Raw genomic sequence first — 25,652 nt, forward strand, 5'->3', positions numbered from 1 at the left:
GAGTGTGGTGCGGGCGGCGGGGCAGCAGCGGGACAGCAACGGGGCAGCAACGGGCCAGCAAGCCGCAGCCCGGGCGCAAATTGACTGAACATGCTGAAAATTGGCTTAAATGGCGGATGCCGCAACCCAAACAGAGGCCGCGCAGATGTGCAGATGTGCAGATGTGCAGATGTGCCACATGCCGCGTCTCGTCCCCCTTTGTTGCCAGCCCATTTAAAGTTTAGAGTTGCGCCGCGATAATGGTGCATACATGAACCCATTCCCCGGTGCCAGCCACCTGTTTTGGCTGCCTGCGACAGTTGCCACGGTCATGGTCATGAACCTCATTGCCAATCCCCTCCGACTTAATGTAATTTATGACTTTTGGCGTTGCCAAACCGCTGCCCCTTGGCCCCTGGGCCCTTAGCGTCATGGCACCTGACCCGCCGCCGTTGCGGATGAGCTGTCCTGCGTGGCGGGCATTATGTTAAATTTTATGTGACTACCATGGCAACAGGTCAAGCAGAGTGCTTCGAATTCGCATTCGGACCCGGGGTCAGGCTTTGGCTGCACGCTATTGGATTTTGGCTTCTGGCTTCTGGACTCCGGGTTGGAGCTCTGGCATCTCGCAGCAACGCACGACCGCACTTGGAAGTCTTGCATATTATACAACTTCTTGTTATATCCTGTAGCCATTAGAGGCGTGTAAGCGGGTATATTGAATCCGTGCACATGCAGGCACAGATTCATCGCTAAGTCAAATATTTGTCAGTATTTATGGTCCGTACTATTATTTATATATTATTATATTCGGAATTTAAAAGCCCGAATATTCGATGACTCGTTCCACAAAATCGATAAGAATCGATATCGATAAGAGCTTGCGAGACCCCATTTGGTATGTGGGCTCTTGTATAGCTTAGCTTATTGAAAAATGCAAATGCAAAAAAATGCATTATGAAAGGCAGAGCGTAGCGCATATTTATGCACCGAAAACTTCATAGAGATGGGACTATAAGCACCGAAGTTAATTAAGAGCACATTCAGGGTATATTCTAGTCGGGCACCGCCGTCTAGAGCCCTCTTTCTTGTTCCCTTTTTTTTTTTTAGTTGCATTCGTACTCGATTTACACACACACACACACACATACACACCACCATACGGGCATGCACACCCACGGGTGTGCAATAGATACCAACACCTGACGCATTGATGAACCCGCGTCGCCATGGAGCGAGCTGTCCATCTGACGTCGTAATTGGTAGCGATGATCAACTTATGTAAGCACCACATAGATATGATTGGGATTCGGTAGCCAATGGAATCCGAGCACGCCAATTGAGCTTATGAAACGCTATCAAATTGAAATCAATTGTGAAATGTTGGCTCTGGTAAGCAGTTGGGGCTCTGTGGCTGGACACAATATTTATTGCAAAATGCTTTTATTTTGTTTTGGAGCTGCATTCAAGCAAATGTTCAACCACCATTCTGATTGGCCTTGGCAGAGAGTTAAATCTTTGTAAACAAAACACGTTTTAAAGTAGTTTTAAATATGGCGGTAAATGCAGTTTAACATTTCCTTGAGGACTTTTGCACGATTCTGCGAATGTGGCTTTGCCTCTAAGTTTTGTCGTAAAAACGTTTATCTTGATATACGATATCCTTTTATATTCGAGCTTAAATTATTCGCAAAAAATGTTAGTTTTGAAATATGTTGTCAAATAGTGCCACAATGAATATGCAATATATCAGTTAAAGAGCATGACAAGCTATCTTCGGCACGCTAAAGATTTAATACTCATGTAGACATTTGCCTTACGGCTTAGCAGATATGTGAGAATAGTGGAGCTCGTAAATGCTGAGTTTGTTACAAATATTTTGCCATACAAAAACTCTTTACCCTAGTTTTCGATCGATATTTTCTATGGCAGCTTTATGATTTAGTGGTTCGATTCGACAGATTCGACAGAAAGACGGATGTCTGCAAAGCTTATGGACGATGGCCTGCGAGATACTAGTTCGGATAGAAAGAGAGAGAGAGAGACAGACAGACGGACGGACAGATATATCTACTCGGCTGTTGATGCTGAACTAGAATATTTATACTTTATGCGGTCGGAGATGTCTCCTTTGATGCGTTCGAGAGAAAGTCAGTCTCTTGGCATGTCCTCTTCCCTCAGCCCTTTGTACAAAGGCGGTTTTTGCCGAAAACAATGTCATGTTAGAGTTGGATATTAATCTCTATTCTGTGAAGCAGGGCTTGTTTAGCTTTAAAGTGTGTTTCCATGCCAAAATACAGTCCAACAAAAAAATGTAACACTCACAAATGTTGATGTAAAAAACATTGATTTAGCGAGTAATCGATGCTTACCAAAAACGATTCTTATGTTTAGATCATATTTATCAATCGAAAAAAATTACCAAAAGGTAATAAAAATCATAATAAAATCATAAATTTTACTTTTAATATTATGAGAGTATTTCTATCGACTTCGCGTATTCCGATAAATTGAGGTATCCATTTTTTTAAAAAAGTTCACATGTGAATGGAAAGCTCAGAACCTAATGAACCCAATCTAACTGACTTTAGTCAAAAACAAGTAAGAGGCTCTAGTCGGAAGTTCACGACTAGGGGATACCCTGAACCCTCTTCTACCAACACCAAAAGCAGTTCCCTTCAATAAGATTCGAACACGTAACAGACCACTCTACTTACCACCGCCTCTACTCAACAGCCATGCTACCAACTGACTCTCGGTGAGAAAAAAACGATTTAAAATAGAAATATATACACATAGCTCAGAATACAATACAATCGCAGTTGCAATGCTGTTGATAGAATTCAATAAAGACGCGTATGAACGTGTCTGTACATGTATACAGAAATTCTTGCAATTTTCACTAGCTGCTGCAAACACGTGGCCAGCCCAAAAACTGTTCTTTAATAGCTTGTGTGTTTCTTAACTGATCTTGATGAAATTTTCAAGTATAGACCTTATTGTGCTATAGAATATTCGTATATTCTCAAAAAGACAATTGCATTAAAATTTTGGCTCAAATTAGTGGGTAGTTCAAATTGGTTGATTTATTTGATTTTTAGCTATGGTGTGTAGGCGGCCGCAATAGCTATAACATAAAAGATATTATATATGTTATATGTTATATGTTAAATCCTATAACTTACGTGATTTGCTCAATAAACAGTATTTTGGATATCGATTTTTATCGATTACTTGGAAATGGGACAAGTTTTGAAACCGCGGAAGAAAACTCGTACCCCGCGGGCACTAGGAGGACTTACGTTCCAAGTTTCAAGTCTCTAGCTATTATAAGCTCTGAGATTCTTGCGTTCATATATACGGACGGACGGACAGACAGACGGACGGAGAGACGGACAGACTGACGGACATGGCTAGATCAATTCGGCTGTTGATACTGATCAAGAATATATACACTATATGGTGTGGGAGATGCTTCCTTCTGCCTGTTACATACATTTATTCCATTTTTACTCAGTTTTAAGGGGTTCAGGGTACAAATTAGGAAAACAATTTAAGATTGGGACAAACAAAATTAAAGAAGAAGCAGCTAGGGCTGCTGGTCAGAATATTTAAATACCAAGCACTTGGTTAGGTTTAGAGAGTTCCGTTGCAATGGGGTTGCGGGCGCGGTGGCTGTAGCGGATTGAGGCGTGGCTGGAAATCCCTAGCGTGCCGCAGCGAGCACGGATTGTGCGCTGAGCATTTAATGCGCGACGCGCTTAAGCTGCCGTCCAGAAAATATCAAATTAATTAGTAGAGTTGAGCGAAATGTTGCCCCTCCGTTTGGCTGGGTGGGCTGGCTGAGAGGGGGTGTGGGGGAGGGAAGGGGTGTATTGCTACCCCCAAGCAGCAGCAGGCAGAGCAGCGCCGAGGCAGCGGCTGCTGAATGCGAGCGGCCAATGGGCTTCGAGCAGTTGCTGCCCCGTTGGGCGCCAGACGCTGGGCGCCTCGGCGTCTGGAGCATGCGCTGAATGTGAGCGAGCGGTGCATGGGGGCTGCCGTGCGAGCGAGATAGCTGCTCAACTGTTGCTGGCCTTGGCGTTGGCGGTGGCAGCGGCAGCGGCAGCTGGGCCTCGTGCCCAAGGTTAACCTGTTGAAAGTGCATATTGCGCATACGCCTCGTCGGCCACGACCAGTGTTCACATGTCCAACAGGTAAGCGACATGTGTGGGCGTTGCAGCCCCGCCCACACTTAAAGCATACGACGCACAATTGCATTTGACGGACAACTCGGAGGGGTTTTGATTTTGATACTCATTAACTATTGGAAAAACGAGGGTATATAGAGGCTGTTCAAGTGCATTTAACAGGCAAAATAAAGCATCTGCGCTCCCATACGAACTTGCTCAGCCCGAAAAGCCAAATATATCCGGCTATGAACACTTATAATACGTAAAAAAATAGTCAAAAACGGAATCGCAGCCCACTTTAAGACTGACGCAGCTAGCGACAGCAAACTTTTCTATGCATAAGCAGACAAACCCAGTACAAGAACATTTTACCATTCACCAAATCTTCCTTAATTTTTGATAAGCACTCACGACTAATTACTATGAAGAAGCCGTGAAATTTGTATAACGATCTGTTAAAGAAGCCAAACGTTATTCACGAATACATTTTGCATAGTGCGGTTCAGGGAGAGAGGAGAACCACAGCGCCTGCCTAAAGTGAGGAGTGAGGTCTACTGTCTGAGTACAGGGCATCTGGTAGTCAGGCACATGCGTTGGCTTAAAGGTTTTTATTATTGTTTTTGGGTTGTTTTCGTATTGCGTATACGCACGAGCGGCGCCGTTGCTGTTTGCTGATTGGATGCATCCATCGACAATAGCTGTCCGCTGTATATGAATTGCAGTCCATCTGTGCTTTGATTTACATAGCTGGCCACAAATATGCCATATATGGAAAGTTAATTCAAGCAAAAAAAAAAAAAAAAAACGATAGAATAAATTAAATTTACATTTTTGCATATTTGATTAATGCGAACTGCAATATATTTACGCTTTTGTTTGGGTTAGGGTTCTTCCTAGAGACCCCAGATCCTCCAAGGCTTACAGCTATGCATTTATTTGCATTTTCATGAGAGACTCATAGAGAGTTATGAAATTTAGTTTATCAAATCATTAAATAATCGTAATCCTATTTGAAACTAAGCTTAATAGGTAATGACAACGATTCGAGGGCAGAAAATTCAACTACACTGCCCATAAATAAACCTATTTGAGCTAGGAAAATCTTAGAGCTTGAGTTGTAAAGTTTGGTATGTGAACTTTTAGGAACTGAATAAACTTAAATAAACTGGCATTATATAAATATTATATTTCTACACTGCTAGCCCAACTATCTGCTGATACTCCTGGACAAAAATAAATATTATATTTGATCAGTTATGATAGACGCATGAGTAAGGTTTCTAAAATGATGTGCAAAGGGCTGCAATCCAAAAGAACATCTTTATATATATATAAATAAAATATCAAAAGAATTCAAATAAAATTTACGCATCATAGCCATTTAGCTCGACTTGGAGCTCTTAATTATTTTGTTGAGTTGGAAAAATTGAGGAATATTATGTCAAGATAATCCAAGATATTTCTTGGTCCTTAGGCTGTTAATGCCTTAGGCCTATGTAAACGCTTAGCCTCAGGCCAAATGGGAGCACATCTGTCTGACAGTGTGTGTGGCACAAGGCAAAGGAAATGGAAAAGCCGCCCACGCGTTGCCAGCATTTCCCCAGCCGCAGACAATTCAGCGAAACGCTGAGCAGTGGCTGCCCCTGCGCGGCGTCGCAGCATCGTCAGCAGCCACACAGACACACCCACACAGACACCCAGGCACACAGACACACAGACACACAGACGCACAGAGGCAGACATACACACTGCGAAACCCCAAATCCCAAGAGCATGGAATCACCTGGGCGCACTGGTTGCCTGTTGCTGAAACGTCGCTGCCGCAGTCGCTGGCGCTGCCGCTGCTGGCGTCGTTGTTGGTGTCCTTCAGCAGGCAGCTGCTATAAAAGGAGGCGCAGACAAACAGCAGCGATTAGTCAACTGTGGAACGTGGGGCTTGTGTTATATATTTTTACAACGCGCCGCAGCAGCAGCAGCGCTTGCCACAGTTGCCACTTGTTGACGAAGGCCCAAAACAAGGACGAGCAGCATTAGAGAGCGGCAGCGACTGAAAGAGAGAGAAGGAGGTAGAGACTTAGACCTAGTCAGAGAGAGAGAGAGTGAGAGAGAGAAAGAGAAGAGAACAGGACAGAGAACGAACGAATGCGATGCCAAAGCTGACGCCGACGCTGACGTTGACTTCGACAAGGCTGCCTCGTTAGTCGGGCAGCGTGCCACGCAACAGATGCTGTGCAACATCCAAGCCAAAAGGTTGTGTGCCACACGCCACAGCGGCGACAACAACGACATCGACGACGACGACGACGACAGCATCAACAAGCGACTAGCGACTAGCGACAATCGACGAAGGAGCGACGCCCCCGCCACCCGCAATCCGCCGCCCGCAGCCAGAGTCCACACAAACACACAAGTCCCAAAGTCCGTGTCCGCCACATGTGCAACGTGCAACAAGTTTTTTGGCGATTTCCTTCCTGTTTCCATATATTTTTTTTTGGTGAACTAAACAAAATTTAAAGAAAAAAAAAAACTAAAACATAAATTTTTTCTTGTACATTTTTTTGCTGTGGTGTCCGAAAGAAAAACAAAAAAAATAAGTGTCTATTAATTGGTTTTTGTTGTTGTTTGTTGTTGTTTGTAATAATTATTGGTGCCGCAACGCGGACCGCCAGTGCTACAGTAGTACCTAAATACAGTAATCCAAGGGTACAAAAACTTAAAACTTAATCCATAAAATAATAGTATTTAGAAAAGTATAGAACACTTAAGAACTTGTCGATCAGTAAACCAAACGAAACTTACCTGAAGCCAATCATAAGTAGACGAGAGCGAGAGAGAGAAAGAGAAGAGGGTACACATATACTAAATGTATCTCTAAACTTAAAGGTATATGAACATATAAGTATATATATATATAGATAAAGCTTACCCATAATATTGAAGAATTATTGTTATCAACAATTGCGTCAAATTGAGCCCAACTGTTGCATTTCTTGTTCGTGTTCAGCATTGTTGTATTAACTTTAAACAAAACCGAAACCAAAAACAGAAGATTTAAAACAAAAGCTTAAAGAAACCCCTAGACTATTATACTATATACTATATAAACTATATAAAAAGAAAGTCTGGTCAAGACCCAGCCAAATCCCAGCAGTACTTAAAAAGAACTTAAGATCAGATAAAACCAACAAAACAACAAAACAAGAAAACAACAACACAGCAGCCAAAACAAAAGCCAAACAAGTTAAACAACGCGTCGCGCAGCTGAAACAAAAATCAAAGAAAATCATAATTACAATTTAGGTAAAGCGAAGCAAATAATTCAACAGCAAGGACAACAAAAAACAGCCCAAAAATGTGAGTATTGACATTTGAATGATATATCATAAGATATTTGAAATATATAAATTTAGTATTGACTTTTAAACTTTTACATTATGTACCTAATTTGGTTTTAAATTAAAATAATTAACATACTATAAATTATATTTAACTGCAGAGCGTATTGTAATTTTACTATACATATTTATATATATTTTACATATTATATATTTGACGAGAACCTCCACATAAACTTTATATTTATATAGATAAAGATATATAGGGAATAGCTGATAAGATATGACAGCATTTCCATATAAACCAGACCCATCTGATCCATCTGACTTGAGCTCTCAGTGCAGCTATGTCAATGAAACTTGGTACAGTTGCCACCTAACAGTGTAGTACTCTATATAAACACAATTCGACCAGCTCTCTCTGCACTATATCGTATAGCTGTCAAAGCATCAATTGATAGAAGGGCCAAGAATATGAAATAGATGGGATATTTAGAATAATTAGAATATATCATCAACATTTACGTAGCTTAGTACCTGCGACTTGATCCCTCACATTTTATGCCTACAAATTTTGTTTAGTATTTCTGAAAAACTTGCAAAATCGGAACCCATAGAAGATTTATTTATTCTGTGGCATTTCTCGAATAATTCAAACAAGTACTGCCGTTGGCCTTGCATTGAAACAATGAATAAATTAAATGTATGATAAAATACGCAGCCTTGTGTAAACTTCGATTGAAGCCAATGGCAAATAGCTAGACAGAGAGAGCGAAAGAGAGGGAGAGAGGAAGAGAGAGAGAGAGAGCGAGAGATCTCTGTGGTGTGAAATTAATTTGATGCAATCAGAAAATGCAATTATTGTGGGCATTAATTAATGCAAATGCATTAAACAATGCACGGATGGCTTGTCTTTAATAATTATATAATACAAATATGTAATTACATATGTAAATAATTGCATATCGCTTACATTAGATGTATGCACGCACTAATTATGCATACATATGTACATGTATTTACAACAAATGATGTTAAACAAATTTTGTGCAGATCATTTGAATAAATTAACTGCTCGCTCGCAAATTAATGAGCCGTTCAACGATGCCAATTACAAGCACCGAAAATGAGTCTCAGGTAAACGAAATTGAGATTTTCTCCCCCCCCCTTAAACTCAATTCGCGATGGGGAAAAACAGCCTACGTCCCTCGCCTGGTATCCGGGACAATTACGTTTACTTTGCATGAATCCCATAATATGAGATTTTAAACGTGATTTACTTTGTGATTTGGAAATTACCGAAACCGTGGTGTAAAACGTGATATCATGAATATGAATATGATTCGTCTTTTGAATTTGAATAAAATTAAAGCATCTTCTACTTTAGAATATTTGCATTTGCCCAACAACTTTCTATGTTTTGCAAATGTGAAAAGCACAGACACGTTTTCTTAATACTCATGTTATGAAAATTTTACGAATTTGCTTATTCATTGGATTTACATCCAGCAGTTTCTTCCAACTTCTTAAGTACTCTCTACCCTTTCGTTCGATAGCTTAGCTCCATATAATAACAAATAATAATACTTCTTGCTTCATATGAAACCAGTTAAAGGCATTTAGAATTAGCGTCTTTTTTATTGTTTTTTGCTCAACTAACCCCTTTTTTCAAAAGGTCGAGAATATACCACAGAATATCAGATGCCAGCTTATTTAGGTCTAGGGCTTCAATTCGTATGTTAAGTAATTTTAGTAGGGGTCAAAATTGTACACCTCGTATCGCCCACAGGTAAGTACTGCTTAGATATAAGTAAAGCGAAAAAACAAACCATTTCATAATTGTTCATTTATTATTCAAAAATTCATTCCTTGAGTAAACTTTTGCCTCTTACATATTCTACAAATTCGTTTCTAATTCCCAAACAGTTCAGACTTAAGCCTGTCGATATTTCGAATTAAAACAGCTTTAAAGGGGCAAATGCCTCATATACATACATGCCAATTATATATTTTGCCTCAAGCTCTAAATTGGCGCCCAATTAAATATGCATCAGCAGGTGTTGACAGACTATTTTCAGTAACTGTTGACAGCCACAGAGAAGACCAAGCAAATCGCACGACTGTGTCAAATGATTAAATGACTTCAATGGCTGAGTGTGTGCTTTGTCTGCTGCTGTTACATGTGTATGTGTGTGCGTGTGTCTGTTGTACCCATTGTACTACATTTGTATTGTACTCGATTGTGGAAGCGATAGGACAGACGGACAGACGGACAGACAGCACGGGACAGCAGGACGGGACGACAATCATTTGTAAAATCAGTGAGATTAGTCGGCTCTGTCGCTCATCAATGGAGCGATTGCCGTGAATCCTCTTCTGCTCATTAGTAGCACATTTGCCCACTACGTGATTTAGCTGCAAATGTGCAGATACACAGATACTCAGATAAGCAAGCTACAAGATACATTGCCCTGAACAAGAGCCAGAGCCCAGGCGTTAGACGTGGAGTCGAGCATAATAATAACTGTTTCTTCCAGCTGAATTTTATGGCTCAACTAGAGTACATCACATGTCCGTTACTGTGTCAGTGTCAGTGTCAGTGTGTGTTTGTGTTTGTGTGTGTGGGGGTGTGTGTGTGTGTGTGTGTGTGTGTGTGTGTGTGTAAGTGACACGCAAGGGAATTTCTCGTACAGACCTGCTGGCACATTTGCATTTGGGGCGTGTTGCAATTGAAATTCTCATACTGTCTGAGTTGCCATTGCTGTTGCCAGTGCTGATATTGTATGGTTCGATTGCATGTAGCACTTATGGGGATAAGAAGTCTATTTGGAGCACGGCACACGGCGCACAGCGTTCCGCAACTGTGTCAGAGCCCCAACTACCCAACTCTTTGCCCTCTGGGATAATGATTGCAACAAGAAGAGCGCACTGAATGCAATAAATAATGTTACATTTTAAACATTTCTTTTCTTTGCAAATACCTTTCCAAAGTGTAGGCATCTTTTGGTCGGCTCAACATTTAAAGCTAAATATATCTCAGTTGGTAAACATATCCGATTGAGCCGTTATTCGTCGAGGGTAGCTATTTCGGCGTAGCCGACTAGGAGATACCTTAAGCACAAGTTGCCCGTACAATCAATTGAGCCGTCTGCGCTACATTCACACACAGTTTCGGTTGGAGCTGGGCGAGGTTCACAAAGAGTTCAAAGAACGAACAAGCGAGTCATATATGCCATATTTGCCATTTCCACTTGATACCTCCGAAAGTTGAATCTAAAATATTCATAAACTGTGCCTAACTTGAACGATTTCCAGGCAAATACCCTTTTCAATTTCGATTATCTTTATTTTATGACATCACAAATTTACTGGGCTAAAAGCTTCAAATTTGATGGCAAACATTTTTCATATTTACCACAAACTGAAATCTCTTTTGTATACTTTTGGTTACTTCCTAGCCAATATTAAATCGTTCACTGTGCATGTTTGCAATTTATGCTGACAAAATACGCCACACAAACACACACACACACACACACACACACACGCATACACCGATCAATGGCTGTCACATTTCCGGCTCACGGCAGAGCTTCCGATTTTTATCGTCGCTGTCTCTTTAGCTGGATGACAACTAGGGCTAAGGCTCTAAGTTGATTTACGCCATCCTCAACCTCCGTTACAATCAGTACAAAGAAACACATACCCACACAAACACACACATAAACACACAAACACACACACACACACACACACAGTCACCTGCGCACAGTCATGCTTATGCCTCAGTGAAAATGTTCACTCAATTACGCTTTAAGACTTAATTCACAAAATTGGACCAAATGTTGTTAACGGAAGTGGGCCACTGGGCGCCAGGCAACAGCAACAACAATAACTACCTTTGACCACACACACATACACATACACACACACACACACACAGATAGCTCTGTCTATTGTAGCGTTCACTTCATATTTTCCAATTTTTCATGACTTCCTGCCACGGAACTCCTGTTGTTTTGTTTTTATAGTGTTTTTTCCAAGTATTTTTTTTGTTTATCATCGACATTCAGAGAACTTGAACCTGCACCCATATGGTCTCTTATAAGGGTACAGTCTTTGGGAGTCCATTCGATTGTAGCTGGTCACAAAATGTGTACACCCCATAAAAGGTCAGGGCCGTTTTATAGAGTATCGCAATCCAATTAACATTATGGTTTATGCCCATATTGTGGTTTGCAGCCACAGCCATTTTTCGAGAATATTTTACAAATTAAATGCCACTTGATGGCTGCTTTTTGAATAACAACATATTGTTACGAATATATTAATTGTGTGCATTTGATGCACATAAATGTTCAGTTTTTGCTATTTAGCTATTTATCAAAATGTGCATATGCTCCATGTTAAGGTGACGCTGTTATTGCTAACATATTAGATATAGCTGCTGTAAGCGCAATGTACTCAAGCCAGCTGCTAATATTTTATCTGAAGATACACCAAATTTACATCTTAATAGAGTGGCTTATATTTGGACAGGCATAACACACACGCCACTCTGTTCACTCTGCTTCTGTGACTAATTCGTTGTCGGTCATTAGCTCAACCAGAGCTTTGCTGGCAATGACATCGACTTGATTGGGTTGTTAGGCTCTAAGTTGGACAACAGCCCATAAGCTGATTTAGCAGACAGATACGAAACGGGGCCAGGAGAACAAAAGCCACACGGCCAGCTCGATTGATATTGTTGCCAAAGCATGAAATGCATCACAATTTGTGGGTCAAAGATGGGAGTCCGGCTACAATCTACACTATACACAGTCAGGAGAAAATCTGTTTGGTCGAGTGTCTTATTTGAGGCCACACCAAAGCCATTCATAGAATACGCAATTAGAGTTATTAGCCAGGCAGGACGCTATCCAAGGGAAAGGGGATTCGCAACGCACGTATGCTCTATAAATTGGACTAATGCAAACAAGTTAGCTGAAGTCGGCTGAAAGCGGCGCGTTTTTGGCCTCGTTTACCGCTGGCTTCAAGTACGCAGTCAGCGAGACAAAATATTCATCAAAACAGGTGCCAATGAGCTGAAGGTATAAATAAATGAACGTTTAACACACACATATACACACACACTCACATACATAGACACATATACACGCACACATGGGGCTAAATGTGTGTCACCCTCGCTCTGGGATGGTACAGATATGCACTGGAGCGTTAAAATGCTATCGATTCGATGCTAAAAATAAGCAAAACGCCAAACAGGCACAAAACACACACAAACACACGCACACACACACACACACACACTCAAATACACACACACTCAAACACGCACATCTATATTTACGTGCGTGTGCGCGCCTTGAATGGGCCTAAGCCTGGCTTACGGCTGGTACAAAAATAATCCAGCGGCTAATTCAAGAAATGATTTAAGTTAGGGATATGAAACTTATCGCAATCGATAAACTCATGAGTCGATAACTGGCTTGATCGGTACTTTCAAACAAATACATCGATAGCTTAACATTTTTTAACATTTGCTGAGCGGGAAACTATATAGAAAAATAAAGCTTCAGCGTATCAGTTTTTTCGATGTTTGGCTCTTGTCAAAAACCTATCGACCGCCATGCTATCGATTCAAAGACAACTATCGCTGGGTTCAAATATGAACTGACACCATCGAAACTATCGATAGGTACATATGTATATCGATGGCAGACTTCTATTTGGGATTTTGCGACTTCGAGCATAAATATTCGCTTTTGTTTGTTTATTAAATAAAATATTATTTCAAAAGCCAATAGTCCAATCTTTGTCAATAATTAACATGCAAGAGCTGACGGAACGAGCTCATCCAGAAGTAGATTTCCAAAACTTTTTCTAGAACACATAATGACAGATGAACTTAAAAGGAAGCCCAAACTTGTGTCAGCTTTCACGAGAAATATGCAAAAATGAAGGAGACGAAAAATTGGAAATTGACGTCAAAGCGCGATAAAGTTAAACAAAAAATTGTCTACTGGGGTTCCGCTGATTTAGTGGGTAGAAACTCAGAGGGTAATTGGCAGGGGGTGTGGCGACATGCAGCAAAATAACCGAAAAATAACTGAAATGTTGAAAAGAATTTCATATTTACTTTAATAAGTCGCAAAAAAAAAAAAAAAATAATAAATGTAAAAGCGGCGCAAACAAAGCAAAAGGGAATTGCTGAAGCTCTTTTGAGTCAAATAGAGACGAGTATGCGAATATAAAAAATTATTTTACTCTTTCGAGCATGTTTCAAAGAATTCAGATGAACCGCAAACAAGTTTGAGGGTCCTCTGACAAGCAACAAACATGTTTGAGTTATTATGAATACTTCGTATTCCCAAAACTTGCTGCATAATCGCGCAAAAATACTTAAATTTAAATTTAAGCACAAGCAAATAGCCTTAGATTTAAATTCATAGAACTAAATTAGTCTTCTATTTGTTACACCACACGTTTATAATTTAATTCGTGATAAGGCTTCGAGCAAGTTTGAGTGCACTTTGATTGGCATCAAACATGTTCGATTTATAAATAAATTTCTATTTTTAATGAATATCTCTGTGCATGATTGCTGCGTGATTTGATCTGGTTTGGCGCCATCTGAATGCACCGGCTGCACACTTTGTGGATGCCACAAAATGAGTAAAGCAAAATGAATGCCACAAAATGCATAAACAGAGCGAACGGTAAATTTAACACGAGACGGGCCGCGTTGTCGTGTGGCAAAAGGGCTCAGGCATGCTGTTAACTTACATATATCCTCGCAGCCTGAGGCGCACACACACTCACGCAAGGACACACAATGCGTGTATGCAACACTTGCGGCTGTCGCCGGCTGCTCCATTCAGTCGGGTGCATTCAAATACACCCCATACAATTTCCAAGCTGAATGCATGTCAGCAATTGTATAGGTGTTGCCAGACCCCAGCATGCCCCTGGCCCACATTGTAAGCTTCTGTTTGCCACACACACACTTCCACACACCCACACACACCCACACACACCCATTCATCAGACCACATTCCCTACCCTTGCCGCATTATCTCGCATGGTGCAAGCGTCAAGGACAGCGCGTTTTATAATAGCCATAACTAAACTATGACTTTAACATACAGCTGCTGTCTGGCCCAGCTGCCGCCCTGCTTTTGCCTCCTTTGCTGCATCTTCTTTTTGCCGTTCTACATGGCGTATGAGCAATCACTTTGGCCAATTAAATAGTTGAGCCCACGCGGCTGCAGCTCCAATGATAGCCAAATGTCAAGCAAATGACAAGCTGCTTACCTAAATCCGAATACAAATACAAATGTAAAAACAAATACAAATACAAACACAAAACACAAAACACAAAACACAAACACAGACCCATACCCTAACCGCCCGCCCTGAGCCTCTTGGCAATGGTGTGCCACATATTTAATCCTGGCCGGCTTGTGGCAGCAAGCCACACGACACACACATGCACACACACGGCACACACTCAGACGCAGAGCATATTTTTGCTGACAAGCCAAGCGCATGACTTACCTGTGCGGCATGTTCGACTCGGCTATGCCCTTTAGTGGATGGAAGCTCAAGACTGCCCACACGTCTCATATGATTTGCCGCAGCGGATATGCCCCAACAGCAGATTCCCTGCAATTCTGAAACACCAGCTGCGCAGCCAGGAACATAAATATGCATGTGCAACATGCAAGTCTAGTGCCGTTCGCTCTCCTCTTTCACTCAGCAGCTTTCTGTCCCTCTCCCTCTCTCTCTCCCTCTCTATCTGTGTCCCTGTGTTTGCTAGCATTTAAAATAATTACAAAACATAAAAACAGCAATAAGAACAGCAACTATAACAAACATTAAAAACAACATCAGAAATGCCATACAGCAAAATATTTGCCAGCTCAAGTGCAAATATATGAAGTATATCAAAAAGGAATACTCTTGCTGCTGCAGTTGTTGCATCCGCTACTGTAGCTAATATACCTCATATAGTTTTATATAGTTGAGAGTGAAGCTATTTTTAACAAACAACAGAGTTGCAAATTTTCCGCCGCATTTCCATAGTTGCGGGTGAAAATGGTTTTGAAGCCGATCGGATGGTAAACAAGAAATTTTCTTAGAACAGTTTTCCGCCACTTTACCACAGTTACAGGCGGAATTTTCGAAATCGCTGAAACATGTATTCATGAAGTTCTAACGTAAAGCTATTTTGGCTAAGTTGATAGCCGATTGGATAAAATTTGAAGCTATCTCCCAAAAATATATCATCCACATTTTCCACCGAGGAGGCTTTGATCATGCGTTGCAAATGAATTTCCATAAAGATCCTTAAAAATGAATTTCATCCACCAAATCTTTGAGTTTCGAAAAGTATGAAACTCTCCTTTAATCGATTTACGTAAAAATCGTTTAAATTCAGTTTGAGGCACGGCCGTTTATCGCGCTTTTTCCACATTTTCGGGTGGAATTTCCCTTCTTAGCGTGCACCTCCGTCATATAAATTGAGAATCTTGATGCTGAACAAATGTTAGCCTCTGGCTCTAACGATTTTGGCTGGTCGTTGTCAGTCAGTCAGTTAGTCAGTAAAAAGTCAGGGCAAACAGTTTGATATAAAGAAATAGCATAGACATTGATTTTGTGTATACGAGTCTTAGTTAGTTTGTGACCCGAGTCGAAGGCGATGAGCTGGCTAGAAAATCGGTTCAGTTCGAGTTTCTTCCTTATTTTGTTGGCCCCTTATTTATGTTCATAAATAGTCGAGTGCATTAAAGAGCAAGCAGCGCAGGCACCAGATAGACAAACCCGATTGCCCGGACTGATGGACGGAAGGATGGATGGATGGGTTGTTCGTTTGCTGAGACAATGGCCGGTGGGGGAGCCAGATGACAGACAGAATGAAAGTGGCTCTGGCCAAGGATGATTTCAATCATAGATGCCACAATGCGAAATATGTTTTACAAAGCCTGGCGGGAGTTCAATAATAAAAGGCAAAAGCTAATATAAAATCTCAAACGCAATCGCAAAGTAAGTTTTAACAGACAGCAAAAACTAGCGCAAATACGGAAAATGCAATTGGATAAGCATGAAATTTATCACAATCGATAAGTCAAGGGGAAGGCTTGAAAGGAAACTAGATACACGAGCTTATGAGCTTCAACAAACATGAATAAAACCAAAAGCTAACTTAAAGGACAGCACGATTTTAAATTAGAGCAGCCCACGGACTGTTAACATATGTTTTACATACAAAAGCCTTACATTTAACAGTGCGCTGCTAACATAACAGTGCGCTGCTAACATAACAGAATGTGTTAACTTATAACGATCGTTAAAGGCAGGCACATTTATCTGTTTGTGAGCATAGCAAACACATATACTCGTTTGCTAAATGGCTTTTATTCTCTACTGAGAAGCCAGGGTGTTGAATAACTAAATACCCATAAAATGTTTGAAAGCAAGCACAGACAGAGTAATTAATGTAAGTAGTCTAATTAGCAGTAATTTAAAGCAATCAGCACAACATACTACGTGCATATCTGAAAAACACAGCTGACTATTGAAAGGACGAATCCCCATTCAACTTCCTGCTAGTCACATTTCATGTAATATGCTCAGATTCTAAGACCCCGCATTTATGTAGAATGTAAGCACACATATATTGAGATGCGAGGCAATCTGTGCAGGAACGGTTGGAAAGAGGAGATGGTTGGGAGGCCCGGGTACGTCTTTTCTATAGAAGGCAGCGAATGGACAAGAATCAGTCGTGGCAGCAGCTGCCATTCAGCAAAAAAAAAAAAGGGCGGAAATTGAGGTTATGTATATATTGCCACAAATTCATGGCATAAGCTGGGCATTTGGGGGTCAGTTGTGTCGAGGCATCTAGCTGGAGCAGCATCAGCTGCATATTTCTGCCAATCGGCCCAAAATTCCAATAGCAAAAGTTGAAAATATTTGATCGTTAAACAGAGGCCGCCACCGCCGCTGCCACAACCGCCGGACAATTTCTATCAGCTGGCTATCGAGATTGCAGGACCCGGAATTTAGTAAATATTTTGATATCGTGCCATCATTTTCCCATCTGATGTGCGCACATTTTCGTATATAGTCAAATATGTTGTCATACGCAGCAGCAATTGGGGCACGGACCTTGGCTTCTGATTTTTTTGTGATTTATGTTTTGATTGAAATTTGTTCCAAATAAATTGCATTTTATTAAAACTTTATAACACACAAAACAGTTCGGTTTTTTTCTTGTCTGTGGCTAAAGTAACATAATATTGCATAAAAACTGAGCAATTATTGAAGCTTTATTACATTTTTAATAAAAGGCCAGCGCGTAAAATAAATATAAATTTGATTAAAACCTTGTCATGTTACATGTCAAGTGAGGTGTTAATTTTTCACAAAAATTATATATATATATATATATATATATATATATATGTATATTTATGTGTAAACATTATACTTTTAATTTTTGATTGGTTTATCTACGGAATATATAATTTTTTAATATTTGACTATGTTTATGCTGCCACAGGCAGTTCTTTAACAGGTTTCTGTTATTGTCAACAGCTCTGTTAGTTGGCTGCTGCCACTGCTGTTGTTGTTGCTGTTGTTGTTGACATTGTTGCTGCTGGTGCTGTACCCCTGCCCACCAACCCCCCACTCACCCACACAACCACTTGTCATGCTTGACCAAAATTACTTTTGCCATTGCCTGGCAATTTATGCAAATAACAGAAACGGAAGCGGGCCAGCCAGCAACAACTACAACAACAGCAACAAGAGCTACAACAACAGCAACAAGAGCAACAACAACAGCAACAGTGCCAATAAAAACCAATTGTAGCAGAGTTCTTGGTGAGCGTGCATTGCTGTTTATTACAGACTCTGTTTGATTGCCAATATATGCGTGTGTGTGTGAGTGCTATTGACAGATGCTGGCGAAATTGATTAAAAATTGGCGGACGCAGAGCAGATAGCGGAATACTTCATTGCAATGCAGCAGCACTTGCATACTTTGCGACTGGTTCAGGCAAATTAACGGGCTCATTGCGATTACGTTGCTGACATGGTCAACAATGATAAAAAAAAAAGGAAATGAAGATTTTTGCTGTTAAGCAAGCCGAACGATATCACACAGTTGTGGGAAAATATTGCAGATATACAATGCGAAATTGTGTTTGGCACTTGTTTCGAACGCTACGTCATGTTAGCGGCCACAGCAGCGGCTAATTATGTTATCTAAGAATGTTATTAACATATGCAATTACAAGTAAAGGTCTACTTAATGTGAGTTCATGCGAGCGTAAGATAAATTTGTAAGTTAAATTCTCTTTTTGTGAAGCTTACACGAGCACGCCAATGCCAGCATTATAACATTGTTTGGTTTGCGAGTCACTCATCCGAAACGTGCTCTTTTACGCTCTATTAGACAGTGCTGGGTAATGCAGTGATGCCAAGAGCAACTGCAATTGCAACTGCCACTGGCAATAAAGCTCGACTCGTTGAGTCCACATTAATTCCTCTATTTATGTAAAGCACAGCAGCACCAATTGCGTATCACTTGCGTTATGTAAAGGGCAATCATGTTATTTACATGCATTTAACAGTTCGACATTTCGTTTGAGTTGTGCTAAGAGTTTATGTGATCGAGGTTTGCAGCATATTAAGCTTAACAGTAATTATATTTTAACAGCACGTTCTTCTACTTAAGCTGAACGCTTCCACCTGGCAAAGGATGCCAAGTCTAACAGAAAAGAGATTTTCACTTGGCAGCACTGCGTCCTCTGCTGTTAGCGGCTATTGGAGAGCAGTCGCGCCATGTTAATGTGATTATTTGTTTTTTTTTACTTAGTTATTTATATATTTATTATTTCCTTTGAAACACTCAACATTCTCCAGCGACAATCGTTGTCCTCGTTATTCAGGATGTAACTGGAATGCCTTTTGCGCCAAGCTCCTCTACACAGACCTTTTGACATTTGGCTACCTCGAGGCAATGCGAGGCAAAGCAGCAGTAACTGGACTAATTAAAGAGTCTAAAATGCAAATAGCAGACAGTTAGGCGGCGTGGGCGTGGGTCGTGGGGCGTGGGGGCGGCAGTGCTTGTTAAGTGGTTGTAACTTGCAGATGCGAAAAGTCGATCAAGAGCTGTCTCAACGAATCCCGTCTATTTCTCTCTTAATGCACTTTTTGTTTATTGATTGTTTTGCCGATTCTAGATGATAGCAAATCGCATTAGCATACAAAAAAGAAACGGAGCCAAAGCTCCGAAATGCGGACGGCTGTCAGCTCTTGTGGCTCATCTAGATCCAGAAACCGACCCGGACCCGTACCCGTACCCGGACCCGGACACGGACCAATCAGTACTTGTTGTTGTTGCTGTCATGTTTCACTTTATTTTGTTGCCTGGCCCATAAGGCCGTACAAATGATGCTGATGCACACACCCATGCAAAAATAAAACATACACACACACACACACCCTAACACATGCACCCTCACAGAGACACACACATACACACACACAAACACACTCTCAGATAGAGAGAGAATCACCTGTGGGTTGTCTTTTGAAAGGCAAATTTTAATGCCAACATTGACAGGTAACGCCATATGCCCTCAAGTGTTCGCGTGTGTGTGTGCGTGTGTGCGCAGGGCAACGAAGCGTATAAGCCAGCCGGGCATAAGCGAGGGGGGTTCGGTGGGGCGGCTCATCCGGGGTTGGGGCCGAATGCGTACCAATGTAGCCAGCCACTCAGCCATTGCACTGGCTACTGAGCCAATTTCGAGAGCACTCGCAGTTGCCCCGCAGTCCACACACACACACACACACACACACACACACATACATGAACACAACAAGAAGCCCCCCCCCCCCCCTACCCTCAACCCAAGCTCACTGCTTCGCTGCCAAAGTCTCCGGAGTCACTTTGCTCGCTGTGTGTGTATCTCGTTATTGGCAGATTAAGCAGCTGGTGTGTGTGTGCGTGCATGTGTGTGTGTGTGTGTGTGTGAGCATGTGTGTGCAACAGCAAAAGCACAAAAAAAAAAGAAAGAAACTGGAAACAAATCGAGAAATATTAGCGGCATATTCCTTTTGATTTTTTATTGCGCGATGTGTTTTTTCATTGGCACACACACACGGACACACACGCACACACACACACACTGGTGGCTTTATGAGTGTGTGTGTGTCAAGGTAACACCCTGCGCGTTTGAGTGTGAATCAGCGCTTTAAGCCTTCAACCGTTCACCCGTTTGAATCTAGCCCAAGGTGAAAACCAACAAATTTTGTTAAAAGCACCAAAAAAAATAAAGTGAACAAAAACGGTAAACAACAAACAAGTGTTGCAAAACGTCGATAAACAGAGTAGAAAAATGCCAAAGAGCAAAATTATAAATAAATATGTGGAAAACCAGGTAAATAGAAAAAAAAAGAGATAGAAAGAAAGGAGCAAGGCCTAAAAATGGGTTTTCATAATTAAACCTGGATTTTGTATAGAACCAACGAATCGGTTCAATTGCTGCTTAGCCAAGGGTCGAGTGCACAATTATACAAATAATTATTTAGTTGAAATTAATCAAAATACAACTAAAATAAGGCATTTATATTAACTTATATATGAATTATGCTTGGTTGGGGCTGGAGACGGATGTCTGTCTAGCGCAGCTCTTCAAAGCAAGGATTCTCGAGAAAACGAGTCGGTTTCCTTGGAATTGCGGCAGAGGCGTTAAGTAGGTGCTTGCACCAAGCTGCGACACGCGTCCAGCTGCGGCAATTGCAATCTTTGACCCACACGCGGGATGATGCAGCGCCCCGTCTTGACTCCACTCGTAAATCGTTTATGGTTCTTGTTCTTGCTGAAGTGCAGCAGTTCTAAGGCCCGCTTGGGACTCTAAAATTAAACAGCTTGGCCCAGAGGCTCGCTGCCTCTTAATGTTTAATAAAGTGGTCTTTCGTAGACAGATGGTATATTAAATTTTAATTTATACTATATATTGTTCTTTTCGATACCTCTTCTTTGTTGTTTCTATTATTAGAAATATTTTTATTATTATAATTACTTTTCATCTGTCATCCTATAAACACATAAATTCGAACTCGAAGTGCCTGAATGTCGGGTTCCTTTTATCCTAGAGTCTTGGTGTCAAACCGAACAAAGTTAAAGCCAGCCCTCATCAGAATGTTAGTTTAGATGGAAATGTTTGTCACTGATGATGGTCAGAAATTGGGGCGTAGTTTCTACCTGTCAGAGCACCAAAGAGGCGTGTTTTTGGGGCGTAAATATAACAGCATGCTAACAACATAGCCGAACAATAACAATTCCAAAACCATCTCCATGCAACTGAGATCTCTTTGGTCCCGATTTCAGGCAGATTTACTGTTGCATACTTTTTGGAGCACAGATTCGTGGCGTGCCTCGTTTATTATGAAAATGTTAAAATGCTAACAGAACAATTGAAAGTTAGCTGCGAATTTTTAGAGTGTTCAATTACATTTCATGTGCTGCACAAACAAAAGTGCCTGGAGTGGGCGGTGGAGCTCGCGGGGGGGCAGTTGGGCAGGGCGGGTTGCGGATGGTGGGCTGCGGGTGGTGGTACTTAACGCCTCTTGTTGATGGTGTTTGCTCGTGTGTTGCCAACTTTTCCAGCGCTGTTGTTGTTCATTGTTGTTGCTGTAGCGTAAAGTTGTTTGCATATATAATTTCTATGCATACGAAGCTGAGGCTGACACAAAGCGCAAAGACACTCGGCACACTCATGTGTGTGGAATTGGGATGGGGCCGGAGGAGGAGTCGGTGTAGGAGCAGGAGTAGGAGTCGGAAGACGGCAACACCCACGCATCAAAATTAATGATATTTTAATGTAAAAACAATTCCAGCCACTTAAGCCCCATTCATACCTATTGTGTCTGCATGTGCATGTGTGTGTGCGTGTGTGCGTGTGTGTGAGTGTGAGCATTTCAATTTATAAGCCAAAGCCCGTGACGTAGTCCGCATTGAGCATGGCCATGGAAATTGAGCCCCGGCAACGAAAGGCAGCCCCACCCACACAACAGCAAGTCAGAAAGTTTCAGTGGAGCGTACTCGACTTATTGATACCCTGCAGGCAGCAGGTGTTCTCTATCGCCAGGTCGATAATATGGCTATACTTTCAGGAAGAGTTGGCACATCATTTGTTAAGGTCTTTATGTAGAGTTTTCAAAATTAATTTGAAGCCGATCGGGCGAAACATTTTCCCCCCGAATCGGTGGAAACGTGTGAAAAAAACGAATTTACACCAAGGTCTCTGAAGATTAGTTTGGGGTTGATCGGAAGGTAGAAAACTAAGTTGAATGTAAACGTTATCCGCGATTTTCCACACAGGCGGCTGGAATTTTCCGAAGGGTAAGCTTTCTTCTATATTCTTGCTATTTGAGCTGTGCGTTGAACACCAATCAATCAATCCATCACTCAGTCTCTCAGTCTTTCAGTCAGAAAAAACGGTTAGCTATATACATAGATGCCCATTCTTCAGTAGAGCACACTTTTGCACAATTCCAAAAGGGTGCAGGGTATTCAAAGTCAAGAGGGAACTTTCCCATTTTTGGCAGCACAAGTTAATCCCTGAGTGCTGCATGCTGTATGCTGTGTGCTGTGTGCGCAGCTTTTAAATAATAGCAAACTACAGTGCTTCAAAAATCAAATTACATATCAACTTTTTTTGTATTTTTGATTTTTTAGTATATTCACTTTTTTTTGTTTTGTTGTTGGCCTTACGCAGAATGTGGCACAGTTTTTCGGACCGCAATTGTTTGTGCTCGTTATTATCATGCGGCTCGACTTTGTTCCGCTTTTGTTGTTTGCCTCTCAATCTGCGCGCTTTGTGATGTACAAAAGGGACAGCGGACTGGGCAGAGTCAGAGAAGCGAAAAAAAAAAATAAAATATTAAATGTAAGCTGGGAACGTAATATTGAAGTTGCCGCTTTGTGTTGCATTATCCGAATGCTGCCTGAAGAGGGCCGCGACCCTTTCGAATGGCGCAAAGCGCCATCCACAAAAAAATATAAAGTATTCTATTTTCATTTGATTCTGAATGACAAATTGCGACGGCCAGAACGCAGACCAGTTAGCCGGAATGGCACACAAGATAATTGGCAAAATTGTTCAACATTTGCCATACCTATATATGTATGTATATGCCCAGGAATTGACAAAACCGAAAGTGAAACGTGGCCTAAAACATCGACAACAGAGATAATTGCTGGAATGGCACGGAAATTGATTTGCTTGGTATTTATGATGGAAGGGTCGACAACTTCGAGACAGCTTCAACCCATGCATTTAGTATATGCTTACGAAGCAAACAATTAAAAGCAAGAGGCCTAATCGGAATACGAAAATTTCTAAATTTCAACCCCCGACACGTTGGGGACCAGCTGTGCCCCATTTCACAGCTAGTTTTGAGTCTACAGCTTAATAGAGAAGAGAGTATTAAAATAAAATCTTAATTGACTATCTTAGTTTTGAATATTTAATAATTAGAAACAAGGGGGAAAAGGCAAGGGAGGCATAGCGACATACAGATGGCGAAGCACTGTGAGTTTTATTTGACAGTCTACATAAGATTTAAAGTATTCACAAATGGCTCGGAGAGTGACTCACTTCGAAGAACCTAAGCCCATTTTATCATATCAATAAAAACATGTACATAGCTCTATGTCCCGACGGCCAAAAGCAGTTAGTTACAATATTTTAAAGTATTTTTCTAGCAATAAGTCAATTTGCCCACAATTCGAACTAACAATTGAATACCATGAGCCGAATCTTAAACCGGAACTTTGCCCTCAAGCGAAACACTAAATTTTATAATACTAAAATCAAGTCAAGCTCGAATCAAAACCTCAGTTGAAAGACATGAAGCCAAGAACTCGGCTCGGGCCATGAATCAAATTAAACAAAATTGGCAATTGACTTGCAGCTTTAATACCTCTAAATATAATCAAAATGTGTATAAATACTCATAAGCAAGCCAGTAAGGTTTTCCAAGCTTGATGCGAAGCAAATTCCAATTGATCAAAAATGTCTTCTGCTTCCAGTCAGAAGTGCATTCACAATTAACTCGGCACAAATGTTGCGAAACATAACTAACTTAAAATCGTTCAATTTGCTAAAAAGGCTTTCCAAATTTTCCTAGCGAGCTTTGCAACTGGTTCCAAGAAGGATTTATTGTTATATTATGTGGCAAATGTTTTGCTTTGGCGTTTAATGGACCTTTTGATCAATTTCCTGGAAGGGCGTCAGATATCAAAGCGTCAACTTGTATCCAGTTCGCCGACAATTTAATGAAATTGGAACTGAAACCAGTTCCTGGTGCTTAGTGCCGCAGGCGCAAAGAACTCAACAACTTGTCCATAAGTGTAATTAAATTTACGCATGCGACCTGTTGCTGTTTTTGTACTCGTTGTTCTCGTTGTTCTCGTTGTTGTTGTTGTTGTTGCCTGTTTTGATGGGGCGCCTCAAAGTATGCTTTGATTTTGAGGCTGGGACTAAATCAAAGCCCGGGCAAGACAAGACAAGACAAGCTGACGACTGACAGCTGCAGGGCGGGCAGTGGGCGTGTCAATAGGCATTAGTACAGCCAGCCGCTAAGCTCAGCATGTGTATGTGTGTGCATGTGTGTGTGTGTGTGTGTGTGTGAAGCTCTGTGATGTGCGCTTTACTCTCTAGAGACTTAGCGGTAATTCACTTTTACGCGACCAACTAAATTAATTGCACACATTTTGCCAATCATACGCAGTACACACATAAACACACACACACACGCACACACACACACGCACGCACACACCTTAGCCAGCTGTACGTGCGTGGCAGTGAAATTGTCAACTTGGGCTCTCGCCTCACTCACAATTGCCAACAAATTTGCCAACTTTAAGTACGTGCTGGTGCACCTTTGCCATGCCCTTGCCCTTGCCCTTGCCCTTGCCCTTGCTCTTGCCCATGCCCATGCCCATGCCCATGCCCATGCTCATGGCCAAAGCCACGCCGCCTCCCTTGCGCCCACACCTGAGAGCGCAGCAAGTGTAATTTATATATTGTGGTGTGCACAGTTACTTGCAGACGCCGCCATCTGGGCCGTCTCGGCTGGTCTC

General features: G+C 41.4%; 2 protein-coding genes across 3 annotated transcripts in view; one reads left to right on the forward strand and one right to left on the reverse strand.

Annotated features, from left to right (window-relative positions):
- The window catches only part of LOC135440232 (V-type proton ATPase subunit F), an 85,280-nt gene that overhangs the window by 14,461 nt on the left and 45,167 nt on the right, over positions 1-25,652 (reverse strand). The window lies entirely within an intron of this gene.
- rsh (radish) overlaps positions 7,264-25,652 on the forward strand; it is a 142,674-nt gene continuing 124,285 nt past the window's right edge. The window contains exon 1 of the mRNA XM_064699280.1: positions 7,264-7,505. Coding sequence (XP_064555350.1) covers positions 7,504-7,505 — 2 coding nt within the window. The 5' untranslated portion in view covers positions 7,264-7,503. The remainder of the gene's footprint in view (positions 7,506-25,652) is intronic.

The sequence above is a fragment of the Drosophila montana genome, unplaced genomic scaffold, assembly GCF_035044405.1.
Source record: "Drosophila montana isolate Dmon_TW-CO22-7 unplaced genomic scaffold, ASM3504440v1 contig_920_1, whole genome shotgun sequence".
Classification (NCBI taxonomy): domain Eukaryota; kingdom Metazoa; phylum Arthropoda; class Insecta; order Diptera; family Drosophilidae; genus Drosophila; species Drosophila montana.